Below are 11,870 nucleotides of genomic sequence, written 5' to 3'. Positions count from 1 at the left end.
TACCACCCAGGGGTAACGCAGAGCGGGCTTCCTGTTTTAAGAGTCCCAAGTTCTCCAACTAAAATTCTTTAAATAAAAGTACCAGCCTACCCCACTCCTCCTCCTCCTCTGGAAACTACAGGAAGAAATGGTTTCCGTTTAAATACCGACTTTTCCCACTCTGAATTCTCGGCTCTGGCCTCCGAGGCCCGGGACGCCCCCATCCCCACGCCAGAAACCTCGGCCCCTGCGCTCCCCTCCCCCACCGGTGGCCAAGCCCGCCCCCGGCCTCATTGATCCCGGAGCCTTTTCTGAATCGCGCAACCAATGGCAAACGCGAAGCCCAAAGCCACCGCGAGCGCAGGCGGAGGCGGAGGAGGTGTCGCCCAGACACCCGCCCAGGACGCCGCGGGCTCCCATCCCCCATCCCCCTGGCTCGGGGCCGCCCCACTTCCCCGGTGCCCGCGACTGTAAAGGGTGCACAGGGTGGGGCGCGTCTGCCCGCCTCTCCCGCCCGCACCCACCCACCCAGCCACCCCCTCACTGCGTTTCCGTCCCTGCCAGCCCTGGGAAGGTGCTCGCGGCTTTGCCGAGGTTACACTTGTGTCATGAAAGCCACAAGGCGAGTTCGGAATGGGGACTCTTTGGCTTTGTTAATTACCTCTTTTTAAAAATCGAACATTTAAAACTCCGGTAAATAGAGCTGAGGAATTGCCTAGTTAGCACCCCGACTCCTATGTCATTAAAAAAAAAAAAAAATCAATATTTCTCCCCTCCCCCTCCCCTCCCCCTCCGGATCCGCCCCGACCAGATAACCCTTTCTAAACTCCGTGGTGACAATCTGCTCCCCCGGCCGCGCTCCCCTCCGTGCCTCGGCTGCGGCTCCTTTAGCATTTTCCGCCCCTCTTCCTCCTCGCCTTCTCACGGTCCCTCGCCCAATCTCGTTTCCCCTCCCCCTCTTCCTCCTCCTGCTAGCTCTTTTTTTCCTGCGAAGCCCACTCTAATTGAGGCGCTGGGATTCCTCACGTGAGACGTTGATTTGTAGTTTGAACACGTGGCTCATTCAAAAAGCCGGACACTCGGAGCGGATTTTTTCCGCCTCCTGCGCCTTCCTCCCTCCACCCCTTCTCCCCTCCCCCCTGCCAGTCACCCTTCTGGGTTTTTTATGGGGAGGCGGCGCCTGCCCTCACGTAGTGGGATATTTTCACAGTCCGCTGGCCGATGCCAGAGGGGTTGGGGAGTAAGAGACAAAAAGTAGTTTCCCCCCCTCCCTCCTCTCCTCCTTTTTCTCGCTAATCCCGCCTCCTCCTCCGAGTTAGGAAGACTCGTTGATGCGTTTGGGTTGTAGCAAGGCTTTTTCTTTTCTTCTTTTTTTTTAATACCTAGAAAAGGAAAAACAGAAACCCTCGGATCTGATTTTTCGCTCCTCGTTCTTGTCCTTGGTTCTTAGTGTGTCTGTGTATTTTAACGGCGAGAAGAGGAGGGGAACAAAACCCGCCGGATCCATCCATCGCTGTGGGTGGTTTTAATTTTTCGTTTTTCTCTTAATTTTTTTAAACAACCGCTCTTCACAATGAACAAACTGTATATCGGAAACCTCAGCGAGAACGCCGTCCCTTCGGACCTGGAAAGTATCTTCAAGGACGCCAAGATCCCGGTGTCGGGACCCTTCCTGGTGAAGACTGGCTACGCGTTTGTGGACTGTCCGGACGAGAGCTGGGCCCTCAAGGCCATCGAAGCGCTTTCAGGTGGGCCCCGGCCGGGCTCCGCCGGGACGCCTGCCCAGCCCCGCGCCGCTTGCCCGGGCCTGCCGGGGTCGGGCCGCGGCTGACACGGGGTTGTCCACACAGGGCCCCGGCCTGGGCGGGCGGGGGAGAGGGGACGAGGCCCGGGCGCCTGCACGCGTGGGTCGGGGCCCTTCTCCCAGCCCGGGCGCCTACCCGGCCCCCGCGGCTCCCCTCCCCCGCCGGGCTTTGAGGGCTAAGAGCGAACGCGCTGTCAAGAAAGCCCCGGCGCGGGCTCGGAGGGGGAGGCGGGGGGGACTGTGTGGCGCCTGGGAGCGGGGCTGGAGGGGGGGTGCTCGCCCCGCGCCCCGCCCGGGCCCAGGCGCGTGCTCCAGGCTCCGGCACGCCGGGCCTTGCTTGGGGGCCGAGAGCGAACGCCTGTTTCTCGCTCCTTCCTTCCTCTCCCTGCCGGTTATTTGTGGTGTTGGATTCGCTGCCTCCCCTCCCGCCCCAGACCCCGGTCGCGGGAGAACTCCAAGTGGCCTTGACCCGGCTGCCGAGCGAGGCCGCGGGTGGTGCCTAGCACGGGCGGCCCCGCGCTTCCCCTCAACCTTGCGGGAGGCGGGCGAGGGCGACCCGGGTTATTTGCTCGACCTTCCCGCGTACAACGAGCTAGAGGGGCAGGTGGGCGCGGGCGACCAGGGGTCGCCTCGGAGCGAGTCCCGCTGTGGCGCCGGGCTGCCAGGCTTCGGGCCGCGGCCTCCGGGACTGGTGGGGAGCGCTCGGCGAGGGCGGGGGGCCGTGCGTGGCGGGGAGGCGCGCGGTGGGGGGGACGCCCGGGGCAAGGCTGTGTTCAGGTCCCACTCCGAGCCACATGCCTTTCGGGGTGGCGGGTGGCGCGCCGTCCCTCGCGCGCTGTGCAGTCCGTGCTGAGCTGCGCCTCTGGACGTTCGCTCTTGCCGCGCCTGCCCTGCGGTCCTCGAGCCTTTCCCGCCCCTCGCTGCCAGTTCCCGGCGGGCCTGGGCTTGAACCCGGGAGAAGGGCCTGGGCGCCCCCTCCTGAAGAAAGCCCACGTAGCCCCTTCCCCCGAACTTGTCTTCTGGAGTCTCTGGGGAAGCGGACGTGGGGGGGGGGGGGCGGCGGGTAGAGTGTTCCCCAAGTAGTGGGTCAGCCAATTGATCCCCCTTCTCACCCATCTGTAAGTTACACACACGCAGCCTCCAGGGGCTCAGCTTCCCACCCGCGCGGGGCCGGTTTCTCTCTCGGCTTTGAGCCACGTCCGGGTGCCTTTCGGGGTCTCAGGAGGCCACTCGTGTCGCTGCTTAGGCTGTGCGGGTCCTTCGGGCCCAGAGAGCTGCTAAACCGGGCCAACTGCCCCTCCACCTCTTGTGTGTCCGCAGGTAAAGTGGAACTGAACGGGAAACTCATAGAAGTTGAGCACTCGGTCCCCAAAAGGCAAAGGTGAGCTTACTTACGTTCTCATTGATTCTGTTCTCAACCATTGGGAGGAGAGACTCAACACAGCTGAAAACAACTTTTCCTCTTACTGTTATTGGGTTGCTGTATGACTTGGCGTTTCCCGTCTTTTGCCTTTTAAGTTTCTGCCAGGTTTGTGGGTGTGAGTGTGAGTGTGTGTTGGTACTGCTGTGAAGGAATAGACGACTTGTCTGTGGCCCCTGCCACTGGATTATTGTTACTGGTATAAAGTCGCTTAAGGAAGCTCTCACAGCTACATGTTCTCCGGCAGAGTAGGTCAAGTTGCTGCAACAGGAAATCAAAGTCTCAAAGGGCAGTTTCTAGGCATCTATGGGAATTAGGAAGCAATGGGTGACCGCTCCAGCCCGCCGCCCCCCACCTGAAAGTGCAGGATAGGCGAAAGCAGCTGCAGACAAGCGCGGGTGTGGCGTGCCTTTCCTTCTCTGTCCCGAGTTGGCGGCGACGAGTCTGAGAGGCCTGGGAGGCCGTCCTCACATCTGAGAGGAGAGGAATTTGCCTTTACCCTGGTAGCTCGCCCGCCGGGATTGGAACACGTGAGTGAACGCCTGGGCTTCTCCTGCCCAGAAGCGCCTTTCAGTCACTGCAGAGTAAGACAGCTTTCTGCAAACCCGCCTTTGTCTCCAGGCCTTCCCCCTACTCCCCCCACCCCCGCCCCCATTTAAAAAATATTGCTTACAGATAACCACCAAGAGATGGAGAAGACTGAAGATTTTTGCTACTTAAACAAGGGGGATTGCACTTTTCGGAAAGCATGTGTAGTGTGTCAGTTTACAGAATGTTTGGAGATTGTGTTTTAATCTCTGAAGTATTTTGGAGAAATGGCTCCCTTCTCCAGAGCAGGCCAGATCCCGGCTCTGTAGCACTGACTTGAAAGGCTCTGCTTCCTCCCGGTGGTGCTGGTGTTGGCTTATGCGTTGCTGGGCTTTGCAAGGTGGGGTTAGGGTTTCTTCCTTTCCCCCCTCCCATCCCCCACTCCCAACCTGGGCCAAGTAGTAAGCTGGAAGTTAATTTAAACTAGGGCAGCCAGAGCGTCTGGTTAGATATTGGTGAGGGTGTGTATGCTGGAGGGTGGAAAGGGTTTGCTGTGCATTTCCCTGGTGCTTGGCTGGGAGAGATGCCTACCTAACAGGTCATCCTATGCCTATTTTTATTTTTTAAATTTATTTTTAAATTATTTTACTTTATTTTAAAGGGTGGTTTTTTTTTAGTTTCTTTTTAAAATCAATCAATTAATTAATTAATTTTTGGCTGTGTTGGGTCTTCGTTGCTGCACGCAGGCTTTCTCTGGTTGCGGCGAGCGAGCTTCTCATTGCCGTGGCTTCTCTTGTTGCGGAGCACAGGCTCTAGGCGCCTGGGCTTCGGTAGTTGTGGCTCGCGGGCTCTAGAGCGCAGGCTCAGTAGCTGTGGCGCACGGGCTTAGTTGCTCCGTGGCATGTGGGATCTTCCCGGACTAGGGATCGAACCTGTGTCTCCTGCATTGGCAGGCCGATTCGTAATCACTGTGCCACCAGGGAAGTCCCTATGCCTATTTTTAGATTGAGCTCCCTTCCAGGTAAAGCACTTTCACAAATTGTGTTTTTGTTAGCGAGCCTGTTTGGATTTTTGTGGATTTCTCTTCTCCATGTGCTTAATTTTCATCAGGATAGTTGGAAAGGGATTTGGCGTGGCCAGATTTAGTTCTAGTTGGGAATTTTGGTAGGGGTCAAGTTATTTTATATAGCAGAATGGAATTCTCTTTTAAAAGCTAAAACAATAGAATGTGTACTGAAGACTATCTAAATTGATCTCAGTTTAATAAACGATTGAAAAATTGGGGGAGAAGTCATAGCTCCTTAAAAAAAGGTTAAAGGCATAGTCTGAATTGTTTACCTACTGGAAAAAAATGTAAGCACATTCTTCAAATTCTAATTGGTTTCATGTTTAGCCACTGTATCTTAATTTTCTTCAGATGTTGAATAAGAAATAGGCAGATGGTTGTGTTGAAGGACAGGCATTTTAACATTTGAGAGTTTCTAAATTTAAACATTAAATGTCTTGACCAGTGTGTAAATGCAATAACTTTGCCTTACTCTCCTGATTTTCCTTCTCCAGGCTGGTGTGAATTTGTCCCCCATGTGTAGGGAATTAAAAACATTGTCTGGTTAATAGACTGCCTGTTTTATTCTTAAAGGCTTTTGCCCAACCTAAAAACATACTTAGTTTACTTGTTACTTTATGACAAACAGGAGTTGCTGCTTAGGAAATCACATAAAGTAAAATGTTACCAGTGGCAGAAAGTATTTATCAATGGAAACTTCTTCAGTTTATTAACAATGTAGATTAAATTTTGTAGCTGATTTTCATTAGCATTAAAATGCTGAGGATTTTGAATGATATTGTCTTACTAGCAAATAAGAGTGAGTACATTGGAGACAACTTTTTTTTTTTTTAACTGATTTAGAAAGCAATCAAGTAAGTCCTTTGCTTGTACAGAAATGGCTAAAAACAACAATAGAGCTTGCTTTCTCTGCCCAGGGATTTTTTAAAAATATATTTAATTTTAATTTTTATTTCATTTATTTATTTTTGGCTGTGTTGGGTCTTCGTTGCTGCACGCGGGCTTGTCTTCGTTGCGGTGCGCGGGCTTCTCATTGCGGTGGCTTCTCTTGTTGCGGAGCATGGGTTCTAGGCACGCGGGCTCAGTAGTTGTGGCTCGAGGGCTCTAGAGCGCTGGCTCAGTAATTGTGGTGAACGGGCTTAGTTGCTCCACGGCGTGTGGGATCTTCCCGGACCAGGGATCGAACCTTTGTCCCCTGCATTGGCAGGCAGATTCTTATCCACTGCGCTACTGGGGAAGCCTTACCCGGGGACATCTGCTGGAAATCTGTGTTACAATTTTGTTCTAGCTGAACCTTGGAACTGTGTTGTAGTTTTCCTTATCTGGACTGTTCCACTGTCTGAATAGGCTTTGGGAGAGGGCAGAGAAGGCACCTTGGTGATCCACATGCCCAGCACCTATAGGAGTGTCAAGAGGTGGTACTGGTGACAGTGAATTGAATGCCGCGGACCAGTCCTTGCCAGTGAGCCTGCTGGACTTCTGGGTGGAGTTCTTTGTGCTTAGCAGTCATTGCATTCCATCCCATCATCATGTGGGCACCTGAGGCAGGCATACCCACATATGCAGCAGTGACCTTTATACCTGCTGTGCAAGGCATGTTGGGAGCCCGGTGCTGAAGAATGCTTATGGCAGCACTCTGAGATGGATCAATGGGCTTGCAGCAGCTAAACAGGGGAGCAGGCCCAGGGGGTGATTTGATGCGTGGTAGGATGGCCCACCTCTGACGGGGAGCAGAGCTGGGTGGGACCATTTCAGGAAGGGGCATTGTTGAGTTTGGTTCAGACCAAGCTTAGCTCATGGTTACCGAAGTCACAAGGGAATGTGGAAGGAATGTTGCTTTTCTGCATTCAGATACCCCCCAGCTGGGGAAGATTATAGCAGTGCTTCACAGAGTTTGAGGTCCCCTGCATCCAGAATGAAGAGAAGATTGCACTGAGTACCAGTGATAGTGTTGTACTTTTTGTTACAGATATAAAAGATACAGCACATGAAGACTTGGCTTCACTCTGGAGGTATAAGCTTTAAAAAGAATTTCCCTCCCTCCTTGGGGGTGAGGGTGGGTGTGAAAATTGTTTTTACTTTGGAAGACGGTAGCTGACTTTGGTTGGAAGAGTCACTGGTATCTTGGGGAACCTTGTGTGTGCCCCTATATGATTTTGTAAATAGCGCCGATTTCCTTTTTGTTATGTTGTGGGCTCTTGGGCATGGGAGAGGTAACAGGAAAGTTGCTGACACTGGGGAACTGAGCGGATGGTGGTTTAATTCGTTTTCCATTACTTTTTTAAATTATGAAAATTTGTGTACTTTCCAGCTTTTTCTAGCTTAAACTTTCTCATGATTTAGCTCTTGGCCTTGATTAGAATTGTATGTAGCCAAAACGTATTTGAATGAAAGAGAAAAAATAGTGGGATATCATAGTTAATATTTTTCCAGGAAGGATCCGTTAAAACAGACTGTGGTGCCTAAGCTCAAATGTCTTTGTTTCTTGCTTCCTTAAAATTAAAAAAAAAAAAAAAAAAAAGGAAATAAAATGAACAGCTTATTTCCGTATTAGAATCTTATGTTTAGCATATAAATGGGGTAGAGCATGTATAAAAATTACTGTGGTTTTAAATATATCTTACTTTAAATGGCCATTTAAAAGCTAGTGCTGTCTTTTAAAAGCTGTTAAGTATAGAATAGGATGATGCCATGACTAGCCATGTGCCCATTAGCCAGGGCATAAGACCCTGTTGTCTCAGGACAGAAGCTGCTTTTAATGCTAAATATTTTAACAGGTATGCCCCCGGTTTATCAGTGGTGGTACAGGTGAATCTTGTGAATTAGGGAAATTTCTCAAACATGCATAGCCCTGAGATTCTGAACGTTAGGAAACTTTCACGGCTGGTAAAGAATCATAGGCAAGGTTATCTTTGCAGTGCTCGGTTTAAGATCAGTAATGCATGACTGCTTAAGTGGTTGTAGCCAATGAGATTTTTCTTGATTTCACGTTGTTTTCTCAGTACGGTTTGAGAAAGTTTAAAAGATTTCTTACTTTTCTTTCTCACTTTATTAGAATTAAAAAAAAAATGTTGATAAGTAGCTTCTGTGTGGCTGTCCATGATAACAAGGAAGACGTTATGAAAACGTGACATGTGCCTGGAGCCAGTGGGAACTGAGAATCTTGGCTTCTGTTTCTGGTTTCCTTTTGATTTGTGTGATGACTTACATTCTCTGTTCACGCCAAATGCCATTATAATAAACTAACAGGAGGCATATTTTGTTCTGAGTTTTGCATTCTGCTTGAAATAAATGAGTTACCAGCTAAGGTTTAAAAATATATTTTGGAATTGCAGAGAGCTGGGCTTTTCCCTGTAAGGAACTTGACTTGTATTTCTTTTCTGTAGTATGGTAGTTCAGTTGCTTTTGCACGTGTACCTTTTTTGGGCAGTCAGCAAGAGGGACATGATCTTTGCCATACTTTGAAATGCTTTTGTGAGCCACACTACTGTAGTTCATGTGTTGTTATAGGTCTGGGATTTTGTATTAAAGTGAAGCTGTTGAGCCACCTTGATATATATTTTGAAGCAACTCCATTTTAATAGTCTTTAGCAGCATTCAGACAGCAACTTCTAGCAGTAACTAATTTTGAAAAGTGTGAATTATCCATTCAGGAACGCTGGTGGTTGGTTTTGTCTGGGAGGAAGGAGAGAGTCTGTGCTATTCTTAGTTGAGTTTCCTTTATCAACTGTTGACTCTGATTCAAGCTTCTAGAGTCATAAGACAGGAGGTGGCAGTGTGGGAGCAGTGACCAAGGGATAGGATTGGCATTTTTATTTTTAAAAATTTTTATTGAGTTATAATTTACATACCATACAATTCACTTGCTTTACTTGTGCAATTCAATGATTTTTGGTATATTTACAGAGTTGTGTAACTATCACCACAGGCATAGAATTTTTTGTTGTTGTTTGTTTGGTTTTTGTTTTTGTTTTGGCCACGTGGCATGTGGGATCTTAGTTCCCCGACCAGGGATTGAACCCGTGCCCCCTGCATTGGAAGTGTGAAGTCTTAACCGTTGGACTGCCAGGGAAGTCCCTGGATTGGCATGTTTACTTAGGATCTCTGCCCCATAAATCTGATGTTTACAAATGGGCTTTGACTACAGAGTTTTGCTTGAAAGCTGGTTGCAAACAGTTTTCAGTGTTCTATTAAGATTTATCGTGGTCTGAAATTGCTGTTTGGTAAGTATTTGGTAAATAAACACAGCTATAAATATCAATATAGTATAGGAATTTTGTTGCCCTGAAGGGGAGTCCATAGTACATAAATTATGTGTTTGAGAGAATTATGCTGAGGCCATTTAACTTGATTAGGAAAAGGTTTGAAATTATGGAATTATTGTTTCCTCAAACCAAACTTTGAAATGAAAAAAAAAAAAAATGCTGTTAAAATCTAGTGGAACTCTAAGCTGAAAGAGGCCTGAGTCCTTAGAATATCGGCCACTATCACTTAGTTGTTTAGGATGTTGATTCCATTGTGATCATGGTGTTTCAGTTCTCTGTCGCAGCACCCTGAAAATTGGTGCCTCGAAACAACAGCGACTTACTTTTTCCTATGGTCATATGGGTCTGTTAGGTGGTTAGTTCTGTTCCACGTGGTATCATTTTGGGTCATTTACTAAGCTGGGCTCAAAGGTCCAAGAAGACTTCACTCACATGTCTGGCCTCTTGGTGCTTATCCAGGTCATCTTTCTCTACTCTGTGTCTCATCACTCAGTAGTGGCCCCTGGCTGGCTACCCCAAGTGAAATCAGAAGCTGCTGGGCCTCTTAAAGGCTAGGTGCAGAATTGGCACATTGTTGCTTTTAATCCCATTCTATTGATAAAGGCAGGCCACGAGGCCAGGACAGGTTCAAGGGGGGTGTGGAAATAGCTTCTCTCTCTTGATGGTGGAGTGGCATGCATGTACACAGAGGAGGAATTGATGGTGGCCATCTTTGTAGATTTCCACAAACTGGAGGAGGGGAGCATTTAGGCTTGAAAATGCTTAGAACATAAAATACCTGAAAATAGCATTTAGCACTAGAAATGGGGAGCCAGTCCCCTTGTAATATGCTGGTAAGAGGATGGTGTTAACTTTTGAGGTAATGAGTAGTGGTCAGTCTCTGTTTATTTCTACGGAACAGCTAATAGGGTTTGCTGATGGATTGGATGAGAGGTGTGAGAAGAGGAAAGGATGACGAGATTTTTTGACCAGAACAACTGGTTGGAAGGTGGTGCCGTTGACCAAAATGGGGAGTATTGTGAGACAAACAGGTTCTTGGGTGGAAGTCAGGAGCTTTACTTTTGGCATATTTTGTTTCTAATGTTTATTAGAAATTTAAATGAGGAAGTCAAGTAGGTAGTTGGATATATTGGTCTGGAGCCCAGGAGAAGGTAGGAAGCGGAGGTGAGCATTCGAGGCTTCATTAGCTTGTGGTATTGACATCATGGAATTGGACAAGATCATCAGGGAACTGAGCCTGGAGCTCTAGGAGGAAGGAGGGACCAGCACAGGAGAGTGAAGGAGGCCAGTGATTAGCGGAAGTCAAGCACAGCGAACTGTTTCTGAGAGAGAAGTGAAGAAAGCCTGTGGAGAAGGAAAGTAATCAACTGTGTAGCGTATCACTGAGAGTTTGTGCTTTAGATGGATGAAAAAGTGAGTGGGAGTGGTGTTAAGTCTCAGCCTTCTGGCTGTGCTGTAAATAAATGGAGAGCGATTTACAAATTTTGGAGCAACCTGGAATACAGCCTTTCTTCCAGGATTCATTTATTAGGCTCTTAGTTCATTTTTTTTTTTTATGTTCCAGAAACATCTATAAGTATGTTCTATTTTTAAGTTGCTAGAGATGGAAGCAGCTCCTAAGGTTAGTAGATCCTCCTCTTGTTCAGTGGGCAAGACTTGTTGGTAACAGTTGACCTACACTCTGGCGTCTGTTTTGACACTTCTGGTGACTGTGAGCTCACTTTCCCGTGGACAACCCATTCTGCTTTTTATTAGTACATATTTGGTTCCAAAACAGTGCAAAGTCCAGTGCTTCTATGTGCTTGTCTAAATACTTGATTAAAGACAAGCAAAGGCTGACACTAATGGCCACAATATTTTTGAATATTATGGGCGAGGTTTAAAATACTTTAATCACTTTGTTATTTTAGTATACTTGAATAAAGCATTCTGTCCATTTTATTCATAAAATTTAAGTTATAAGACATATAAGAAACCCTTGAAGTGCCCTAAATTCTCTCATTTTTGCATATTAAAAAATCTGGTCCTTGGTAAAGTAGCCTCCGTCTCAAATTATGAATACTGTCTTTGGCCACAGGAGTCACCAAAACAAGGTGATATGTTAGAGCACTTGATTTTGAGGCAGGTGACTTGGTCTGAATAACTCTTTTAAGACTTTCTTTGTCTATGCAAGTCCTTTGATTAATAAAATGCTACTTTCAGAATGTGTTAAACACCTACTATTTTAAGAGAGAAAACTAATAAAAATGAGATAGCACAATAGGGTTTTTTAAAAATGGTATTAGTTGCTTTACCAAAGGATTTTCCGTAAAGCCCTGGGAGAAGAAGTGACTTGCCCATGGCGCTGCAGGTGATTAGTGGAACCCATTTCCAGGTCCTGTGACTCTGCCCTGTCTTCATTTCTCCCATTTAAAGTTGTCAAATCCTCAAAAAGTAGCTTACACAGCAGCCTGATCTTGTTTGCAGTGGCAAGTCGGAGCAGAGATGTCCTGTTTCTTGCTTTCTCTGAAGAAAAAAGAAATCTTGTTTGGCTTCTTTGAAGGGTTGATTTATTGTCTTCCTGCAGGGAAAAGACAGGTACAAGTAGTCTGGAATCTGGGGCTTACTGCAGAATAAAAATATCCAGACATCTGTTTTAAGACAGAAAATGAGACTACTTTTTCCTTGAAGGTTTTTTTGTTTTTTTGTTTTGCTTTTTTAAGCAGCTTCATCTTAGTATAAATGAATTGCAGGGAAGTTGGAGGGGGCCTAAGGAGATATGAGAGTAGAACAGAGGGCATGAGGAGGTAGATGCCATGGCTTTATCCC

At 47.7% G+C, this 11,870-nt stretch overlaps 1 protein-coding gene across 4 annotated transcripts in view; it reads left to right on the top strand.

Moving 5' to 3' along the window:
* The first annotated feature begins 1,231 nt into the window (after positions 1–1,231).
* The window catches only part of IGF2BP3 (insulin like growth factor 2 mRNA binding protein 3), a 150,301-nt gene continuing 139,662 nt past the window's right edge, over positions 1,232–11,870 (top strand). For all 4 annotated transcript variants that reach the window (XR_009008853.1, XM_007170312.2, XM_057550085.1 and 1 more), the window contains exons 1-2: positions 1,232–1,727; positions 3,104–3,164. Coding sequence is in view for 3 of the 4 variants with exons in the window: in XM_007170312.2 (XP_007170374.2) it covers positions 1,553–1,727; positions 3,104–3,164 (236 nt within the window). In the remaining variant the exon portion in view is untranslated. The remainder of the gene's footprint in view (positions 1,728–3,103; positions 3,165–11,870) is intronic.

The sequence above is a fragment of the Balaenoptera acutorostrata genome, chromosome 7 (assembly GCF_949987535.1).
Source record: "Balaenoptera acutorostrata chromosome 7, mBalAcu1.1, whole genome shotgun sequence".
NCBI lineage: Eukaryota > Metazoa > Chordata > Mammalia > Artiodactyla > Balaenopteridae > Balaenoptera > Balaenoptera acutorostrata.
Note: the sequence above shows the minus strand (reverse complement) of the source record. Positions and strands in the feature narration are given on the sequence as shown.